At 41.5% G+C, this 22,352-nt stretch overlaps 1 protein-coding gene across 6 annotated transcripts in view; it reads right to left on the bottom strand.

Moving 5' to 3' along the window:
• The window catches only part of CARMIL1 (capping protein regulator and myosin 1 linker 1), a 196,167-nt gene that overhangs the window by 137,158 nt on the left and 36,657 nt on the right, over positions 1-22,352 (bottom strand). Inside the window, exon 1 of one of the 6 annotated variants that reach the window (XM_049830467.1) lies at positions 682-831. The exons of the other annotated variants lie outside the window; for them this stretch is intronic. Coding sequence (XP_049686424.1) covers positions 682-720 — 39 coding nt within the window. The 5' untranslated portion in view covers positions 721-831. Of the gene's footprint in view, positions 1-681; positions 832-22,352 lie in introns of those variants that run through there. 6 annotated transcript variants of the gene reach the window in all.

Genomic DNA, 22,352 nt, shown 5'->3' with positions numbered 1-22,352 from the left:
AAACCACATTACCAGCTTATTTTAACAATGTAGATTTTTTTCCTAAGAGAGATAAATAACAGCATACTAGCCGTGTTATCTAGGATGCTAAGTGTACATGAAATACATGAAATTAACAAGACAGGTAATTATATTACTACTCATTCTAACTCAAAGGAGTTAGAAATTCAGTAGTGAACATCCACCCAGGTAAATGAAATCGTTAAGGAAGAACTTCAGGAATTAATCCTACTCTGCTCTCTAGGCAGCTGTCAGACTGCAATGATGAGCAATTTATCTTCCATCTGCAACACTGTCAGCAGACAAGCGGAGTCACTGGGGAAGTCAGCTGCAGTCCACACCCTTCACAGTATCAAATCCATGCCTCTGAGGAAGCAGACACCAGGGAACTAAGTCATTTGCCCAACTGGCCCATGAACTGTGAAACAGTTGCACCCCAGAGGCCAGGTAACTTCCATCCTTTTGCTTGTTTCATGCCTGCTGTCCTGAGCAAAGAAGAGCTGCACACCCCCCCCCCCCCCCCAAAGGAAGAAGTTAAAGACATGCCACCTATCAGCCACACTCTTCCACCCCTGACTTTGAATCAAATGTGTGAATCCCCACACCTTTGCATCTAGATGCTACCAAAATCAGAGAAACCCCCACACGTGGCAGCTTGGGAAGCTGAAATGCCCTACGCACCTTTGGTCTTGAGGGTAGCAAAGAGAGGCAGTCACACATGTGCAGCCAGAACACCTATACCAGAGCATAAGACTCCCTCCAACATAGGAAGAAACAACTTCAGACCTGCAGGCCGGCAAGGCAGCGCGAATCAATGACGGCCACTGCCAACTTCGCACAGGCTAACTGATGGCACAGATGCTGAGCTAGTCTGATAGAGAGCCTGGACACCCCACAAGACTGTACAATGGAGCGCTGTTGGCCCAGCTGAGGAGTCAAGTGGAAGCAACAGTAGTCTGCGTGTTTTGCAAATCCTAGTACGTGCGCAGCGGGAGAGCATGCTGAATCAGGCCGGGCCTCACCAGCTCATTGCACAATCCCATGTCTCATCTCTAATGAAATCACAACTATCAACAGTTTTATCTGTCTGTAACCAGCATCAAACTGTGAGAGGTCACAGTTCTTTGTCACCAATGACTCCAGAGGAGGTCAAACACACCCGCAGAATAGATCTTGTGAACCACTTGGTCATCTTTTATGAGTAATCCACGACAGCAAACCAGAGTCCATCCCCACAAATAACTAACGGTGCATGAACTCCAGGTGTTGTCCACAGAATCGCTGTATCCAATTTACCTTTAGAAGCACTAACAACATGCTTTTCAGCCATGACTCACTGCCCAAAACATAAAAGAAACTGCTTTGTACCCTCAGGAACAACAAACACTTCTAGTTGGTGGCCATGAGTCATGGCTATTTGAAGTTTTGTCTGAAACGAGGCATCTGCTACAACTGCAAACAGGAATTGGCTTGTTTCAAAGTTGCAAAGTTGTTTGCCTTGGGTCATGTAAGTATTAACTTCCAATTTTCAACTGCAACAATTACATTTACTAAGCAAGGATATTAAACAAAGTGCCTCTCTGAACTATAAAATGTTATCGTCAGAATGTTTTGGCTCTTTGCTTTTTGCCACTGTGCATTACGGAATGCAAAACTTATCTCAAAAACTTGATAACTTTTAGAAAAACTCATTTCTCAATAGGGCAGCAATAAAATCTCCTTCCTACAAAGACAGCACAAGTATTCCAGGCAGCACCATCTCTCCATCTGGATGTGCTTCCAATGGTCCTACATTAAATACACATTTCAATTTTTTTTGTGCATTCATTTTTGCCAAATTGTCATGATTTCTCTCTCAGTTCTGTGGGAAAACTTTTAAGCAGCAAATGAGATTTGCAATCCCAAAGAGGAGCAGGGGTGTCACTAAAAAGAACAAGCAAAAAAAAAAAAAAAAAAAAAAAACCAAAAAAACCCCCCACCAAACAAAAAACCCAAAGCAGTAATTTACTGCTGGACATGTTTTTTGCCCTTGTTTAGGCTCTTCTTCCAGTATTAGAACTATTGCTGCTCATTGTTATTGCACCTTGGGGGGGGGGGGGGGGGGGGGGGGAAGAAGAAAAAAAAAGGACAATGCTTGCTTTAATAAAGACATGTTACACTGAAAATTCATCAATGATTGTGGGTGTTTCCACTTAAAGTAATTCCCACTTGATTCCTATAGTCATTTCTCTCTCCACAAATCTAACATGTCATAAAGGTGGAACCATTAGCAAACACATACTGACTGCTAAGAACTTGGCCATGATCTTACACAGCCCTTTTTGCTTCTAAACCTGACTCCAACAGAGCTCTTCCCCACTCCGGGAAACCCATTTTAACAATGGAAATGTCACACTTATGCAGTGTGGGACCTTGCTGAATTCTGAGTTTACAGATACCGTTATGGATACCAGCATTTCCCTTCCTTGCTCTGCTCTCAAAAGGCAGCTTCAGTTACTGACACAGCATACAGGTGGAGGAGCTGAACTCCCTTCACTATGGCCCTAAGCAGCAAGCAGGAATGAGAAGAAAGCCGACAGAAAACAGTTAAGACTGCAGAGGAGTAACTTCACTACATACTTAAGAGGGAAGACAGGAAAAAGGGAAGAGCACAAATTATCCTGAGCAACATTACAACAGAGCCACCTACCAAACAAAATGCAAACATTAATTGAAGTTTGCTCTGTATCTCATGCAGCATGGCTCGGATTGCAAGCCAAAATCATCTTTCAAATAGAGACATGTCACCAGCTGTTTTACAGTGCTCAGACTCTGCTCACAAAGCAGTTCTAGCTGCATGTAGCCAAATAGCAACATTTCCCATTTCGAGACTTACATGCTGCCACTTTCTACTTCTTATCTTCAGTCAGCGAGCACCACTGGCCATCCTCCAGCAATCCCGCAGCCACCAGGAACCTGGCTCACCAAGGCTTTTTTTTTTTTTTTTTTTCTTTAATTGTTGACATATTTCATTTAAAAGGAAGAACATTTAGTTCCAGCAATGTTGAAAAAAAATTGCACATGTGGAAAAGTAACAGCTGCAGGTATGAAGCTGAACAAAACCAGCCTGCAATGTACTGCAAAACAACTCCCCATCTCATGCTAAACAAGCAGGGCAAACATAACCGACTCCGTGAAAACAACAGATTATTTCTGTGAATGATCCACCTGAAATAGCTTAACCAGATTCAGTAACTGTTTAGCCAGACATGTAGTCAGCCTTCTGCAATTCCTTTCACGGAAACAATTACTCATGAACATGTATGCATGTGTGCACACTCATGCCCACACACAGTTACTCGCAAACATGGTACCTCCAGAGCAGGGCACAGGGTGTAGCCTCCACACAAGCCACAGTGCATGCTGCATGCTCCCTCTCTGGCTCCCGTCAATGACTTCAACGTAACCTGTTTTGCTTTCCAAGATGCCAGTTCAAGCGTATATCATACCAGGGTACATGAGCTTCTTAAACTGCTGGGGAGAGGCGGGGAATCAGTGTACAAAGGTCTTGTATAACTGCAACAGCCTGTTCTGTCTCAGAGCACTTGGAGAACAAAGCAGCAACACACTTCAAGTATACTCCAAATGCCCCTCTCCAGCATATACTCCTTTTTGTCATTTTGATTTGGATTAAAATGTACTTTTATGTCTTCTTAATACAGTACTTTGAATTATAACAAGCAGGATCAAAAGGATACCCCGTAAGATGCCCTTTATGCTATCTAATAAGTATGAAATAGCAAAATGTAAGAATATTCGTATTTTCATAACCAGGTAAAAACAAGCACTGAGATCCTATTGCAGAACAAACATGAAGTTAGCTCTTGTACAAAGCTTCACTGTTCATCATTCATACTCTACTCTCATCTTCCTAGTCTGGGACTTTGTCATAGAAAAACTCAAAAGAATCACTGTGGATCTTCCCGCTTACTCAAAGCAAGGAAACCTTTGACAACTGCGTGAGCCCTAGCGCAGCTCTTGCTTTCTAGAAAATAATGTACACTTAGGAAGCTAAATAAAGCTTTCCCAGATGCTTTCATGCGAGACACAGCTTTCTCCACAGAACACCACCTCTCTCAGCAAGAAAGGCTGCCCAAGAAGCTGACTGCTTCTTTCTGTACTACACACGCAGGGTCTGACAAGGAGCTGCTGATGCTATATGAAAGCATACGCATGCTGAACTCTTCTCACACGTGCCTGCAACCCAGCAGATTTACCTGGAAGCTGCTGCCGTTTGTCAGCAGCGCCAAGGTGATTTTTTAAAAAAAGAAAACTTGACACCTGGCTCCACAAGATGGTAGTTTGGATAACGCCATCACAAAAAGTAGGACCTACTGTAAATATGCTAACAACGCTAGCCAATTCATAATGAACAGGGCAGCGTGGTACAGAACATCTTAGCCATTCAGACTCTGAAGCTGTAGTTTGGGCGTACCATCACAAAAAGCACCACCTACTATAAATGTTAACAACTCTAACTATTTTGTAATGAAAAAAGCACTATTTTGCAGGGGATCTTAGCCATCCTCAGTGTGGAATGCTGTCCAGGTGTGCCAGTGTTCAGAAGGAGGTAAAATCCGGTAGCATTCACCTAACTTGAGTTCTGCCAGAACAGCCTAGACAGTTAATTTTTTCCCGTGGATCACACTTGCTGAGGAGTTAATGCTGGCAGGTTGGAAAGGGATAGCAGTGAACAGCTGAGGCAGAAAGAGAGGGAAGGCTGAGCCATAGAACTTCTTGGCTGGGGTTTGTAGATGGAACTGCATCCTGGACTATGACCTCCTGCAGAACATGGGTGGCATCTGCTCTGGAGCACTTCAGACTAGACACAAGTACGCGGGCTTGTGTCTCCACAGAAAAATTCTTACAGCAGGAACACGCCGTGAATAGACGTGGTATTTCATTCTGCAATACTTGTGCAGACATGTTTTTAATGAAGGTATCCATCATCCTAAAAAAAAGAATATGGAAATACCAACATCTGAGAGCAAAGTAAGGTGGGAGAACAACCCAATACACACAACTATAATGAAAAAATATTAACTCTACAGCTAGGTTATAGGTCTTAGAGAAAGAAAATATAAATCATGTTTTGCTTTTATAATCATATACTAAAAGCACTTGTTTAACTACAGTTCCGATAAGCACGTTTCCCCAGTAAATCTAAGGCAGAAAATGTGACACCCAAGGCACAGAACATCATGGCCTCTCCTCTATATCCTCTTTTTGTACTCTCCCCTTTCCATTTAATACCGTCTCTGTACTTTGCGTAACTAGAAAAAAACCACAAATCTGCTGTCGCTCATCTCTAAGAGTACTTTTATGAAAATAAAATTATCCTATCAAGCTCTTCAGTGTACTAGGCACACAGAATTAAAACACACCCAGAATCAATCACAACTTTTTAAATGTGCATTTTAAGCTCGTCTAGATCAGAACACACCACCAACAGCTATCTCTGCAGCGTATACTTCAAATGACAAAGAGAGAAAGATCATCTTTATATGTCACGGTGCACAGATTTGCCACTTGTGATATTCCCTAGGGTGAAGGGCAAGGGGGTTTCTGGTGCCCAGGCACCACCCTTTCAACTTGACATGCTTGGTCACATATCAGCCTCTTCAGGTGCTTTGAGTATGAAAAGCTGGAAAGACCCTAGATACATATCCTCACTTTTTCTAACCACTCTAAATTTAGCGTCTTAGTGAAGTCGCTATTCCCTTCTTCCCCCTTCCCCAAGATAAAGGCAGCACTGAAAAGAAACACACAAAAATCAACCAATCTGGCCCATGAAACATGAGCTACATTCACAAGACAAAAATAGAAAGCTTTCATCTTTCATTATCAGACACTCTACCGCACAGCACAGGAAGCTAAAGCTTGAGGCTATGGTAGGTTTCAAATACTCGAAATATGAGCAAGGCTTTTCTTTTCTGCTCTGTGAAAGGCTAAAAGAAGTTGGCTTGGCAATGACAAAAAACATTAGAGTCAAACAAGCCTCTCCAACAGCAATCTAAACAGAAGGGTCTAGGGGCAGGCAGTTGTTTAAGCAATAACATCATCCCCACTGCATAAATTCTCTTGTTCAGAAGGCCCTTGCCTCCTTACTTCTGCTCATTCTAAAACTCTACATTTTAAAATCTTAAATTCTAAAATTGTGAAGTTTAAGATTCAGTCCTAGCCCCCAGAGGAATTCAGGAGGAAAAAGGAAAACACCATTACTAGAGAGTTGATGCTTTCTGAGCTTCAAAATTCTACTTGCTTGAAGCCTTCCAACTTCCTTCTGTAAACAGCAGCCTGAATCTGATAGGGTTTGTATCTGTTCTGTAGGGTTTGGGGAGGGCAGATGGAAGGCAAGGTGGGACTGGAAGAAAGGAGAAACGTGCTGTACTGCTTCTCTGTCAGGGTGTGTCAAGTTCTTCCCAAAGTCTCCTCAGCCTCCATCTTTACAGTCTCAACAACAGATTACACGGCCATCTGCTGAGCTTCGATTTTTTTTTTAATGTTTTTATTTTAAGAGAAGTCGTCAGTGAAAGAACCACCACGCAGAGTCGCAAGCCATCCTCAAATACACTTTTTCTGTGGTGGCTTTATCTTCTTAACTGTTCTTGTCCGCTCTGTAGTTCCCCAGTGAAACCAGAGATGAGCTGGGTTCACTCACCTCACTAGATGGGGAAATGCTGTTTGTGAATCTGAACGAACTTATTAACACTCCATAAGCCATTTAAACTTACCAAAGTGAATCAGTCTGGCTCTTTCCATCATTCATTCACATCTAACCCACTCCTAGCTTTACTACACACATTCAAAGAGCATCTTTTGGGGTCTATAATCTGTTGGGAAATACCACATTTCATTCCCTAGCCATGTGTTTCTGCCTCTTTCATCCTTGCAAAAGCCTGAGAGGTAGCAGAGAAATTGCTTCTGTTTTTATTGACAGAGTTCAGCACAACAGCAGCACAAGCACAACCCTCCTCCTGGGCAAAAGGACGAGGTGCCTGGAAAGGTTGCCTGTTGGATGGTACATCACTGAATGATGGGGCAAGCACTATGAAGAGGAATTACTGCTGCTCCCATTCAGCATGAATGAGCACAGAGAGCAGTGTAGAGGAGGAGCGGGAGAAATGCTCCATTGGGGTGAAAAAAGAAATCAAGACACAGTTGTAGACTTTTCCATGGCATCACTATCCTTACTTTTAAACAACAAAATGAAAATTTCACTTTGGCATCCCACAACACTTGTGCAGAGCATCCGACATCAACATGCCCTCCAGGCGACTTTCAACAGTCTCGAAATGGAATTAACTTTCTTATTTTACAGCCTGAGAAATTCAAGATGCCTATGAGGCAGAGAGCATGAAAACAGCAGCAAAACTCAAAGAGCTTAATCCACTCGAAACTAGAAAAACCTCAATAATTGCCATCTGTGGATTCTTAAAGAACTGGCAAATGAAATTGCAGGGCTAGGTACAAGGACTTCCGTAAAACTATTAAGTATAGGGTGGTATATGATCTGAAAACATTCAATAAATACAGTAACTAGATTTTATTTTTTTTTTTTTTTAAGGCAGAGGAAGTGGCAAACAAAAACAAGTCATCTAGGCAAGTACTGCTCATAAAAATCACCTCAGTAGAAACATATGGCATTGGAACACATTGTAAAGGGAGGCATAATTAAAGAAAGAGGCTAAAGGAAAACAGAATAAAACACAACATCAGTTTGCCAGCACCGAAACGAAAAATCTCATGAGACCAACATGACATTCTTTCTCAATGTGGTATCTCATTTTCTAGATGAAGGAAGTATGTTAGCTCTAACACAGCTGAGTACCCTACAGCATGCACCAGTGTTGCTTAGGTCACTGGAGCTAGGAGTTAAGAACTTTAAGGTGGGTAGGAAACTCGCTACAAGGGACAAAACAAGGGTTATACAAAGACCAGACACAAGTCAACATTTCACCTAGGACACTAAGACAAAAATCCTCAGCATTAAGTCTAAAGGCCTCACCAATAAACGGTTAAGAGGAGAGGCAACTACTTGTGTGACAGGACACCAGAAAGAGCTCGGTGTATTTGCATTCTGAGGAGACTGTAAGTGTCCCTCTTACTGATTCAGTAAACCTTGAAAAAGACAAGAACTACTTAAACTTACAATGGCACAAGAACCGAGTATGGCTAAACTTGTGACAACACCTCAGTCAGAAATTGGAAGGTTCCTCACCACCAGGAAAGCAAGATATCAGATGGGTGCAGCAGAGGCAAGAACTGTAAAGATAGAGCTTGGTTAATATATGAGCACTATTATATGATACAGGATGCCTGTAACAGCAGGAACTGGACTTAGTGAACCAGTCTTCTCTTGCAAGGGTTTCTTTCATTCATCAATATTTTAACAGATTTTGATACAAGTGCCTCTTTCTGCTTCCACAAGAGCTTATTAAAATAGGTAGTCATAGAGCAAAGCTTGCCAGAGGACTTTAAGATTGCAGTTGCACTAACTTTTCAGTTAAATATTCCTACACTGTGACAATACCAGACGAGCTCCACTTTTTGGGAGGGGAAGGCAAGTTGCTTTGTTTGTTTTAAATTGTTGGTTGCTAAATTCTTGTGCAATCCTACTAGACGCCTGGGACTCTGCAGGTCTGTAGGTGTAGCTAGCCCCAGCTTGACACAGGTAGGTCCAGCAGTGCATTCAGTTCTGACAGACTACCTCCTGAATCTACAGAATTCGTGTCAGATGCATATAAAAAGCAAACTTCTACATCCCAATTCATACAAGAGTGTTCCCGCTAACGCATCGCATTGGAAGATGGAGAAAGGTAGATGTAATGACGGGAAAAATAGTTAATAGAAGCCATGAAAAAACGGCTAGCAAAAAACACCCACCCACAAGCAACGGATCCAGAACAGCATGGTATGTAAGGGGGACAGAATTAGCTGCCAAGTTTGATGTGAGCAGCAACAGAAGATAATCAACAACACAAAAAAAACCCACAACAGTTGCTTAACTTAGGGGAAAAAAAACCAAAATATCCTTAAAATAAGTCAGTAAATCTGATCTTATTTCTTCTAGCAAGTTGCAGTAACATGAACAATAACATGCCCAAACTGGAAGTTATTATTTACTTTATATAAATACTAAGCCTAGAACCCTACATTGAAATAATGTGTACTTTAAAAAGAAATGGATAATTTGTATTTATTTGTTCATTACTAATACTTAAAACAAAAACCCACTACACTGTGAGATTCCTATGCTGCAGAAAAAACTGCTGCCAGGGAACTTAGCATATCTACATTAATAGAAATTAATATCTACAGATCCAAAATAGTTCACATTCACTAACAGAGAAAGTAAAAAGGCAAGTTGGTAAGAACAGGAAAATCATGCTTATTTCATAAGTACAAGTAGATTTCTATTTCTTATTAGTCCATCTCTTACTAGTCCTGCTAAAGAAAGGTTACTGTGCATTCTCAAATAGCACACAATTGCCAGAGGTAAGTACTTCTGCATATGTAGAAATACTACAAAATTAACCATAAGGCTAGGTATGTACTGCACTTCCCCCCATCCTGCTGCAATAATTGTAGTCTAGACTTTAAACCATTTTTGGCTGCATTTGGGATCTCACAGAGAAATCCCTCCTTTCCATAGTCTATGATTTGCAGCACACCCCAGAAACCAAGAGGTCGAAGGAAACTTGCCTGCCATTCCCCAAACTACCATCCACACCACTGTCAAGAGGCTTATAGTTTTCTATATTACTTTATTTATGCCCATGTGCTTCATCTACTGAATGATTAGGGAACAAGCTACAAAGGGGCTGTGTTGTCTAACAGATCGGAGCCTGATGGAGACGTACAAGACCTCAGTCTGTTCAAGACCTTGCCAGTAAATCCAAGCAAGTCCCCTTACTTCAGAGTTCTCATAATCTTTCCCTACTTTCCCTATTTTAAAGCTTTTGAAGGGTATAGTGCCTTTGGCAATACGTAGTTATGTCTAGATTGCATGAACAACAGTATATAGAAAAACCCAAACTAGCTCAGGGAGCAGCCCAGCTACAGTACTATGAAGCCACTATTTGCTGCTATCACCTCATCCTTTCTGTACTGTACAGCTTCTAGTATCCAAGCTAGTGTGGTCTAGGCTTGCCCAAGAATCCCTACCCATTACATTGAATACTGTGGATAATTGCTTTTAGATTTCTAGACCCCATTATAATTAAAAATAACAGAAGAACAGTTCATATTGAAGAAACTTGGGGTTTTCAGACCAGGAGAGAATGGAGCTCAGTCAGACATCCTGCTTACTCTTACCTACCCATTAAATACCCAGGCAGTGTACGTGTGCCCTTCTTATTCCACTCAGCAATTCTGACTGCTGCCTCAGTTCATGACTCCTGCTCATCTGCTTTCAGGGGCACACAGCAGCCACGGGTCCTACTCGAGATCAAAACACAGCACAGCACAAACACATGGGGCAGTCTCCATTAAACCAGACACTTCCCACAGTCAGGGCTCCTTCAATGTGCCAGCGTTAAAACATGGCAGAGATACTTAGAGACCATACATAATGGGAGGAACTGCTTTTATTGGTATGGAAGAAAGTTTAAAAGGCAGTTTGGATATGTTTATTATATTTCTTTGAGTTTTCTCTGCCTTATTGCAACTTTAGATTTTTAAATGCAGTCCAAACATATATCAGTCTTGAAATCCTTATTTAGGGAGCGTACAGCTCATAGCAGAACATGAGAATATACCATATATACGAAATCTAATTAAAAAGCAGAAACGCTTGTTTTACATCCATATAACTTAATATCTCGTGGGTTTGGCCGATACCTTATTCAGCTGAAATATTGGGACATTTTGGAGAAATGCCGATTCTGCTGAAGGCTCAAACACCTGTCATATTCATAAAGGCTCCATTTCACAAATGGCATTCTATTTCCTTAACATCTTTATCCTGAAGAACATTGAAGTCCCAATCAGGATCAGAGCCACATTGTGCTAAAACTGAGAAAAAGTATATTTAGATATCATCTATCCCCAGTGATCTTGCAAGAAGACGTGAAGCATATGGCAGATGGAAAAACAAAAAAGGGTGAGGGGGAAGGAGAGAGAAAAAGACTGACTGTTAAAAATACTTCAAATGAATACCTTACCGAAAAAGAAAAAGAAAAAAAAGGGGGGGGGGGGGGGGGGGGGGCACAAAAAAACCCCACACCAAAACACTTTCTCATGAGCTCAGCATTTCATGGAAACATGTAGAGGCATATAGGCATTTTAAACTAAGACAATATTGACATTTCTCTGTCAATTGTTTTGCCTTCTATCTCTGTATTCACAAGAGTAGACATGTGTCTTAGTTCTATTTAGTACCTTAAACTATCAATTTGAAAAAAAAAAAGTTTCACACTATTATTGATATTCAACATTTCAATGTGTCGTCGTCACACCCCCCCAAAATAGTATTTCAGAATTCTCATTTTAGGAATACTTCCCAAAATATTGTTGGTTTGTTTTTTTTTTATTTCAGATAAGAAAACATTAATTTCCTGTTGCAATGCTAGAACTTCCAAAAGAACGAAGTATGAATAAAATGCAATATTCTCACAAGCCAATAGTTCCTACTGCAACCTAGCGACCTTTTATAGGTAACTGAGAATTTCCGTGAGCTCACTTCAGGCAGAATTGTGAAGGGGTGTTAACCTACCTTTCAGCATTTTACTGCCAAGTCTCATAACATCTAATGTTTTTTGTAAATCCCACATCCTGATGTCAGTATCGGAGTAACATCAGAATCCATTTTATTCTCCAAAACCACCTGAGCACGGACCTCAGGCTTGCAAACAAAAGCTTAGATATGCTACCAAAGTTCACACTAAAAGCTACAAATCAGAACACAAATAAAATCAAGCCACTGCTTTAAGAAAAAACGACAAGCATCACAAACTTTTCAACTCAAAACCCGGAAAAAAGTCAAGTGGAAGAACAGAATTCAGGAGGTCCTGCTGCACAGGTTTGAAATGTTTACTTTCTTTGGTGGGAGAAAAAAGGCTAATAGCACAGCTCCATCTACTCTGCCAAGGGACATGGCGAAAAGAGCGGGCAAAATGTGCCGTTTTCGCAACGTCCTCTACCATCACTCGATAGCAACAAACAGCCCTTGGCAGGCTGTTTTAGAGCACAGTCCAGTATAGAACCACCCAAGCACTACTGAACCACCCAAGCAGCACACAAAAAAGCATTTATCGCAGCTCATGGCAGTTGCCTCCTGGCCTGCCGCAGACTCCATGCCAGGCAACTAAGGTGGCTTCTCAAGGAGTAAGTCGATCCACACGGAATTCTCCCCTGTCAGGATTCAAGTCTTGAGATAACCCAGATCTCACTGCACCATCCCGCAGCCTTGGTGTATGCAAAGCAGGGGGAAGGTGGACAAGGAGTCCAATCGGTGGAGAAGCGGCAGGGAGGCTCCCTGAAGCGAGAGCCAGGGCGGCAGCAGCAAGCGTGGCCGTGGAGAGCCTTCACACCTATTTCAGGCACTGGCTGGGATTAACTTCTGGTCTGACACGAGTTGCTTGTAGCACGGCCCCATCTATCAATGCTGATGGGTCACAAACTGTCAGCGGGGCTAGGAAACGAAACCAGAACCTCTGGCATCTAGTGCTTGTCTGTCAGCTGGCGTCTGTGGGAGAAGGAACATGGCGGCAGCCTCCCATTACTCCATGCAAACCGTAAACCACGTGCAGCTACCCAGGGAAGTAAACGCAAAACTCAGGCCAAGCACACAGGCTGTGACAGACGGCGAGGCTGCAGAGGCATGGGGGCTGCTGCATAACCGCAGGCTGTGGAAGAAGTGAGGCAGTGAGGGCTGCTGAGGCCCCCGCCTGCCCTTCGCTCAGCTGGGCCAGGCCAGGCACCCAGGCACCTCGTCCTGTGGCTGCCCTGGAGGAGGGGGCAAGGACCTACCGCCACGTCCTGACAGCAGATCACCCTTGGGCGCTTCTGCCTCCCACTCTGCCCCAGTGGGGCAGGCAGAACTTTACGTATTTCTTTTTGACTGAAGCCATCCTCGATTTTTCAGAGAGCTGGTGATTACCGCCTCTCGGCAGACCAGCCTGCAGCAGCCCTGGCAGCAGGCCAGAGGCCAGGTCCACCTCACGGAGCAATGCCACCGTCCCTCTAGAAACGATGGGGCATGTGAGAGCTCCGGTAATGGCTGCCTTCCCCACCCACCCCTCCTCATCCCGAGGAGCCGCCGCCAGGGACCGATGTACCCACAAGGAAACGCCCGGCCATCCTCTTCAAGCAACGGATGTCATTCACCCACAGAGAAATTACCTCCCCGGGGCGGGGGGGAAATGAAGACACGGGTGTCAACGGGTGTACAGGAGCAAGCAGCAGAAGTTACTTCTGAATTTTCTCTCACTTTTTTGGCCTTCCCAATGCCTGTTTGATAGGTCTTTTTGGATACACGCAATGACTACTTGGGACCGGTGTGCCTGGGTGCCCACCCTCCCCTTGTTGTTTATCTACGTCTCACTCCGGCACTCATTCAGCAAGCTGTTACACTAAGCATAAAAACAAGCAAATTATACAGTAGATAAAATGCCAAGCGTCTCTTGCACTGCCAGCTCCATTTGGAAAAAAAAAAAAAAAAAAAGTGATGAAGTCTGCATGCATATAATCACAATAATTAGACACTTGTAACCAGCTGAATATCAGCATGCGTGCTGAAATTAAAATAGCACAGTTTGAAAAATGTAAGAGGGCAGGATCTGTGCAGTCCTATCCTGCAGAGGAGGGAGGGAATATTTTTTAGCTAATTCAGCTCTACTCAAAGAAAGCCCTATAGTGTTGGCTTTACCATCTATCACTCACTAGAGAAGAGCTGTTGAGTTTGTTGTACATCAGCACTCTCATCATAAACATTTTTTAACTCAAGGAATTTAAAATTTGACTGTGGGCGGTCAGGCCTACATTTGGACAATTTAATAACACTGTGTAGTTTGGGTTTGGTGGGGGTTTTTTTGACTCTTCTGTTAGCATTAAAAATACCTCCTTTCTTAGCACACTGTTCTTCCCTCTCCATATTGTGTAGCCACTCACTGAAAAAGCCACTTCACAAAGTCTTTGTGAGTTTAAATAAGGATGAAAAGCCTTTTAGTTGGTTAGTGGTTTTGTTTAAGAGTTGTCAGAATTAATATGTCAACAAATGCATAAATCCAGCACAGAATCAATCTTCAATATTAGCACTTGTCACATAAGTTAATCCCTTTAAAACCAACCTGCTCATCCCGGAGATGCTATTGCTAACTTCAAACACCAAAGGAACCCCCAATCAAAGGATTCAATAAAGTTCAAAACTGTCAACCCACCCTTCTCCCTGTTTCAAAGTCTCCATCGTTTATTGTATTTTAAAACTGTATGTCTCTCTTAACTCTCCTCTTTTCCCCGCTAAAGCAATGACCTTACAATTTCAAGAATATTTCTTACTTTCTGGAAAGACAAGATAGTAGAGGAAAATGTCTTCTATTTAGGACAATGCAGTCACTAATTTTCTCTGGACACGTCAGCCAAGTTTTCCTGCACTAAGAACTAGGAATAAAGTTAGAAGTACTCTTTATTCAGGTTTTTAATACAAAACAATTGCTTTTTTACTTTTTGTTTTCACACATTATTTTTTGCAACTCAGGATGTCTTGAACCCACAACCTTCTAAATCCACAGACTACGGACGTGATTAATTTTACACAACCTGTAGTGAGCCCACTTTTCTCCCTCATTCACTGAAGATTTTGCAAGATGGCTGTTTGAAACAATTTCTTTCTTATTTAATTCTGCAGTAGTAAACCAGTAAACAGGAACAGAATAACCAGAGAGAGATTGGGGGGGGATAATTTTATTTTGGAACTGTGTATTTCAAGTTGGCATACTTCACTGGGTAAACATATTACAAATTGTTATGTGAATTAAATCTTCAGGAAGCAGACTGAATAAATGCAGGATTTCTGTCACATGAGTACTACTGGGTTTAAAAGTAATAAGATATGATTAGCCTTACCATAGTTGTTCTTGCTCTACTGTAATCAACTCAAGTACATAGTTGGTGTTACAAGAAACAAAAAGCTACCATGAGAATAAAAGAATCATGACTTTTTTAGAATGTATCTAATTAGTGCCTAGTTTAATGAGGCAAAATGAAAATTATTACTCATGGCAGATATTATTCATTTTATCCTCTGATGGCTTTTTCTCCATACTCCGCTAAACTTCAGCATTGCTAAGAAACAGATAAAAGCTCTTCACCTGTTATTAGATCACTTTGCAACATGTTTCAGGGGTGTGACAGCGTAGCTTCCCACAAGCATCTACCATTTAAATTTCTAACAAAAAAGAGGTTTTTTCCCTAAGGTCTTTAAAAGAAACTTTTACCAAAGACAAAGTCAACATCCAAAATTTTATCTTGGAAACTTCTTGATACAGATCTCGTTTAGATACTGGTTTGCATTCTTTTCATAACAGTCATTTACTTCATATTTTAACACACTGATTGTTTCAATGAGAAATTTTGAACAAGCAGGTTATAAGACAAGATTCTCTCCTGTCATGTAAAAAGAGTACTTTCATGTACAGAGATGAGACTTCAACCTGAAATACTCAAAATACAATTGCAGACATTAATCTTTGTTAAGGATTATTTAATAAAACCTGAAGGTCTTCTGTTTGCTGAAAAACTAGCAGTACAGAAAAGAAGTCCCCAGTTAAGAAACTGGACAATACTGAAATCATACTCAGTACCTTACATATTTGCAAACAGAAAGGCCTACAACTCTTCTTGTCAGAATTCACATAACACTTCAAAAGGCTCGACTGCTGGAAAAGACACATGCAGCAGACACACCTGCGCAAGAGTTCTTTGCCGATTCACTGACAATTAAAGGCAACTGCTTTTGAATGTGAAGAGCTTAATAAAACAGCTGTTTACAGCCTTCATCCTTGGCCAGCTAAGATTTGGGTGAACATGGCCTTGTACCTCAGGAACAGTTGCTCTACTAAAGGATGCAAGATCCAGTGCCTCACGGCACGTGCCACAACCAGGATAAAGCCATTATGGACTACCTTCACTTTTCCTGCCCTGCAGCAGTTCTCTGGCAAGCTGTCATTCCTGCTGCGCGCATCTCCATAAGACAGTAGCTCCCATCAAGGTTTCTGACAGCAGAGCGCAACTTTCCTTCTTTGTACAGCGTGTTTACACGATGAGATATTAACACATCAGGAAAAAAAACCAGTGCAAAGGCAATGGCTACACACATGCAGCAAACAAGAAAAACTTCATGCTATTGAAGCAGCTACATGACACACAGGCATTTAGGGTACAGCAGAGCTCTATCAGGCCTAATGTTGCACACGTCCAGCACATGCAATAAGGATGAATGTCACAGATGCTGTAAGTTCGTGAACAGCTTCAGTGCCCCTGTGAAACTGCTCCAGACACAAATGTTCAAAAGAAACCATTTGACTACAAAACATCCATCAGTATACCCCAGGCTGGGACAGTTCTTCCCTTCCCGAGAGCTTCTTTTCCAGGCTTGCCAAAAGTCACCCAGAACTGTCTGATCCCTGCCAGACTGTAATGCTAACAGGCAAAGTCCTCTGGAGTTTGTCTCTTTAGAAGTTATCTGGAGAAACCTCAGGATGCCCACTTTTCTCTAGGTTTACGTTGTTCCTCTGAAACAGTTCCACTGAGACAAAGCAGCTTTGTGTAAATTCACAGCTCTGAAAACCACCAGTATCCTCTGATATACAGCCAAGAAGAAAACCTCTGGCTATATACTGTTTTTCATCACCATCAAAAGCCCAGAGTAGAGGGCAACACGCTTCAGCAGATTTTAGACAGTATTTGATGTTTCCTAGTGTCAAGCACTCCATGGAGGAACCCCACTGCAGGATCACCCGACACACCTTTCCCGTCCATGCAGAAGTAATTAAACAGACAAGTCCAAATGGCTTCTATCACTTCAGAGAACAAATGGTTTCTTTCCAACCTTCTTTCTTGCCCAGGAAAAAGTTTGCTCTGACAAATTATTAACTAAGACTTAAGACTGGTAATGTTCAGATATTAACTGCACAGAAAACAAAAATGACCCCAAACAAACATTACTTGCAAAGACATTAAGAATAAACCTAAAACAATTCATACAGCACAATTAAATCTCTAGTCACACAGATTCTTTTCAATTAAAAAAAAAAGCCCCCCCCCCCCCCAAAAAAAAAACAACTGAATATTCTTTAGCTCTTGACTGAGAAGTCCCTTGAACACATAACCCTATGCTGAAGTATAGGTACTACCTGAATAGCTGGATTTTGGCATGTGCTAACCGACTTTGCTGAAATACTGCCCAGATAACTTATAAAACTTTTATACTGTATTATATAAACAACTGTCTGGCATAAAAGTCATGTACTTCATTAGACACACAGGCTTCCTATGTTTAGAAAGAGATATCTGCGTCTATTTAAGAAACACTAGGACACATTTAACTTGCCACTGATTTACAAGGTCTGCAAGTTATTTGCACCCCAGGAGGTCACGTACTTTTAGTCAGAGGTTTAAGGAAAAGAAACAAGGAGGGATATGTAGCACAACATAAATCACATAACTTGTTCAGCAACTTCCTCTTACATCAGTACAGAAAACAATCAAAAACAACCTTCAAAGAAATGCGAGGCAGTCAACTAAAGGCCATTTAACCATTGCTGGCAATAATAGGCACCAGGCATGAAAACTAAAGAAATACTTAAAGGTCCAGTCCAATTTTCTATTCAGCCAGTTCACCTGGTTTTCAAGCTTCCCTAAATCATTCCTCAACACTACCGCTTACTTAAAAAACAGAAATGAAAAGATAACCTAAGGCCATATGGGAAAATGTACCATCAGTCAGTGAAAAAACCACTTCGATCCAATGCCACCATTCCCAAGAAAAAGCCACAACCCTTGGCAGACATGCAACGTTTTAGACTTTTGCCTCGAATGCTGAGCCTGAAAAAGCAGGACTCCTGCCTCAAAATGGCACTTGAAGAGCAGCAAAACAAATTTAAGAATTGCTGATTTCATGAATGATTTCCACTTAAATTAACTACCATTTCAATAAACTCCCGATGTATTTAGTAACATATTTCCTGATTATTTTTAACCTGCCAGCACGTTTACTTCATAAGCTCTAACAGCTTGCCACTCAGTGTACAAAACTGTGATACAGGAAGGCAAGCAATGTGATTTCCATCCCAGTCTGTCCGGCCAGGGAGATTATGCACTTCTTGCTACTCACCACCTTCTTTCAGAAGAAACCTCCTTTTTGATCATCCTCTCTTTCACTGCATCCCCAAGGGCTTCCTCCTGGTTTTACATCCCCTTGCAAGATCTCTGTAATAAAGGTCCAATCCAGAAAACTATGGTCTCTCCACAAAATATGTCCATACAAAGTCAGGCAGTTCACCCCAGGTCAGCTGAGTGGCAGGAAAAAAGATACACTATGCAAACTTGAACAAATAAAGATCAATCATTGTTTACTCTTTGGGATTTGACATGCAGCCTTCCTGGAGGTACAGCCATCCCCAGCAAATGCAGCTGCCATCTAGATGCACTTAAAAGAGCTGATTTTACTATGAGGGATTGAAATGCAAGTTATTTGCTCTTATTCTTACAGTGGGAAATCTGCTAAGAACTGGAAGCATGGAAGAAATTTACAGTGAGATGAACTTAACTAAAAGCCTATTTGGTATGTTTCTTGCAGCCCTCTTGCCACTTGGTTGTGAAAATGAAAGACCTAAACAACATGGCATGTGTGACAGTTAAGAAAAACTTAGGACTCTGGGATGGCTGTACAGGAACATGCAAGAGATGTACACTTTCCAAAATAAACTGTAACAAATATACATCATAGCACTTCACAGTTGCTCCCTATTTTCCTTAGCTTCGTTCTATGTATTCTGTAGAGGCATATACATATACCAACTAGGTCTTCAGGTGTGCAGTAGGATCTAGTCTCTGTTATCCTATGTCTGCATCGATTTCTCCCTTCTGAAAACAACATGAAAACGGGGTCCCAGAGTAGAAGGCCCATGCCCATGTCCAGCCTCCCCACTGCAACACCCACCAGCCGTAGCAAGAAACCTGCTGTCCCAACAGCCAGCCCTTCCCTGCTGCCCCTCCATCTCTCCCCTGCCACCCTGAAGCCTGCCAGGCTGAAAATGCCCTAAGCCCTACTTGTGTCACTCTGTTCTTACAGCTTTCAAAAAGCAGACACTAGGTGCTACTGTGAAGAGAGTAAAAGACTAACAGGAAGAGGGACAGGGGGAAAAAAAAAAAAAAAAAAAAAGGGCTTTTTCTTAGTATTGAAGTTTTTCCAACTGAATTAAAACACGTAAATCAAATCTCTACTAAAACAGCCACTAAAAACCTCTCTCTAAAATAAACACTACTATAGAAAGAGGAAAGAGCTGGAAGGAACAATTTAATTGAGAAAATAATCATAATTATACAATACTTACCCAACAACAGTGCTTTTATCACAACCCCAGTCACTGAAGTTTGCAAGAAATAAAAATTTAAAAACCTGCTGGACGGCCAACGTATCACCTTCCTTCCTCCACAGAAATCACAAAATGATTAATTCATGAATTCAACTAAGCCCACAAGCCCAGTAGCAGAACACCTAATTAATTCAAAAATCAAGCATACCACTGCTGACACATCAGCTTTAGGCGGAAGGCAAGACTGCTGGAGGGCAGCACAAGTCTGGGATCTGCTGCAGATTGACACCTACAAGCTGTGTGGCTTGGACAACTTCACATATAAACCTCTATTGCAGATTAAACGTGTTCAGCATAGGTACATCATAAAGGCTATATTTAAAAAGACAGAAGAAGGGGGAACACCCAGAATCATTGTGGATTCTTTTCTCTTTTTTTTATTACTGAAGGTAACTAATTTAATTTAAATTAATTTCATTACTAAACATTATAATCATAGAATCATAGAATCGTTTAGGTTGGACAAGACCTTTAAGATCATCAACTCCAACCGTTAACCTAACACTGCCAAGTCCACCACTAAACCGTGTCCCTAAGCACCACGTCTACGGGTCTTTAAAATGCCTCCAGGGATGGTGACTCCACCACTTCCCTGGGCAGCCTGTTCCAATGCTTGATAACCCTTTCAGTGAAGAAATTTTTCCTAATATCCAATCTAAACCTCCCCTGGCTCAGTTTGAGGCCATTTCCTCTCATCCTATCTCCTAAATCCTCTATCCTATCTCTAAAAATAAAAAAGACCAGCACCCACCTCACCACAACCCCCTTTCAGGCAGTTGTAGAGAGCGATAAGGTCTCCCCTCAGCCTCCTTTTCTCCAGACTCAACAGCCCCAGTTCCCTCAGCCGCTCCTCATAAGACTTGTGCTCCGGACCCTTCACCAGCTTCGCTGCCCTTCTCTGGACACGCTCCAGCACCTCAATGTCTGTCTTGGAGCAAGGGGCCCAAAACCGAACACAGGATTCGAGGTGCAGCCTCACCAGCGCCCGGTACAGGTGGACAATCACGTCCCTGCTCCTGCTGATGGTAAGAGACTGTTTGCCAAGGAAGGCTGGATGGTACTGTGACCAACTCGCTGGGTTTAAGAGGACCGTTGTTCTTCGCTGTAGAAAAAAAAGTGACTTGCCCAGTTGCAAAATATTCTTTCTTTGCAATGAAGTCAAAGGGATCAAATAATGTTTATGAGGAACTTCCCCTATAATGGAAATTAATATAAAGGTTTATACCTTAATCCCAAAGGGCAGGAGAAAAAAAATACCAGTCTAGTCAACTACAAAAGGAAGAAAGGACTCCAGGGCAGCCACAGAGCAGGAATGAATGCTATTTCACAGCCAAGGGACAGGAGCTATCTACCACAAAGGGACCTCAAACACTGCACAAGCCTGACACTTCCTAAAAACTTCCCTGTCAAGAAAAGCCTTGGATAGATTCAGAAAATTTAAGCAACAAAATCACTCTATTTTCTCAGCAAATGGCACATACTCAGTTCATTTCAGGAACGGGAAAAAAAACCCCACACAAACAAAAACCACTAAAACAAACCCAAAACAAACAAACAAAAACCAACCACAAACCCACAAGTAAAAAACCCCGGTATTTAATGCAGCATTACTTGTTGACCCCCTAATATATCAATCAACATGTTATAGGACAATTTTCAAGGTCACTGAGCAGCTGACGAACTTGCAATAGTGTCTTCTTTTGTATCTGACAAATCATTTGATCACGGTGGGTTTTTTTATTGCTGACATGTCTATTTTATTTTAATTTTATCAAATCAATGTGAATCCTAATTTGAATTCTAAGAAATTCTTTAACTGTGGTTTATAGAAACTAATTCTTTACTGCAATGAAAACTTGAAATCTTTTACGCTACACTAATACTCTACAAAGTTTGCAAATCTCATTCTGTCTTCTCTGTACGGCATAAATTCATTGAAACTCTTTGAGAAAAGCTTTCTATTATGAAAAAATACTAATGTGATATTTAAAAGACTTTCTAGTAATGGCTAATAATGTAGCAATAACTATGAAAAGGTCAGTAGAGCACATAACTCCAAGCACAAAATTATTTAAGACACTTTTTAAACAAGTTACATAGCTGTCTTTCCCATATAGCTTAGAAATACTTCACTGAAATAAGTTTGGCTTTTTAAGCAATGCTAAGTATCACAGGATGTATTATGTACAAATTAGAAGAAGCTGGTTCTCAACACTAACAACTTGATGTCAGATTTGTGAATGAACTGTTAAAAGAAAAAGTAGCTGACAAATGGCAGTAACTGTGACTAGTAAACCTCATGATGTGGAACATTTCACAGCAAACCACAAAAAGCTCATTTCTCTGCTATTCCCAGCCTTCGACACATACCATCGAGTATTACAGACACCAGAGAATTTGCTGGAGAGATAGTGGACAATAAGAGTTTGGGGTTTATTAAATTGCGCATCTTTACAAGGTTTTTATTTTACACTTTCAGAAGACATGAGTGGAGGAGGTACCTAAGTGAATTTCAGCTCACTTTATTACAGGAATGCTTATCTTGGGTTTGTTCAGAGATATTCAAAGACTTTGCTGACGCCAGTAAAACGCCTAATTGCCACCTCAGAGGCCAGGCTTTCCCCACCGAGCTGCATGATGGTGTTTGTTCAGATGATGCACAAGAGCTCAGACAAACAGAAAGAGGAATGCATTTAAACTGGGTTAAAGGAAATC

Source organism: Accipiter gentilis, chromosome 27, assembly GCF_929443795.1.
Source record: "Accipiter gentilis chromosome 27, bAccGen1.1, whole genome shotgun sequence".
Lineage (NCBI taxonomy): Eukaryota > Metazoa > Chordata > Aves > Accipitriformes > Accipitridae > Astur > Astur gentilis.
The sequence above is the reverse complement of the archived record's forward strand: the minus strand, read 5'-3'. Positions and strand labels throughout refer to the sequence as shown.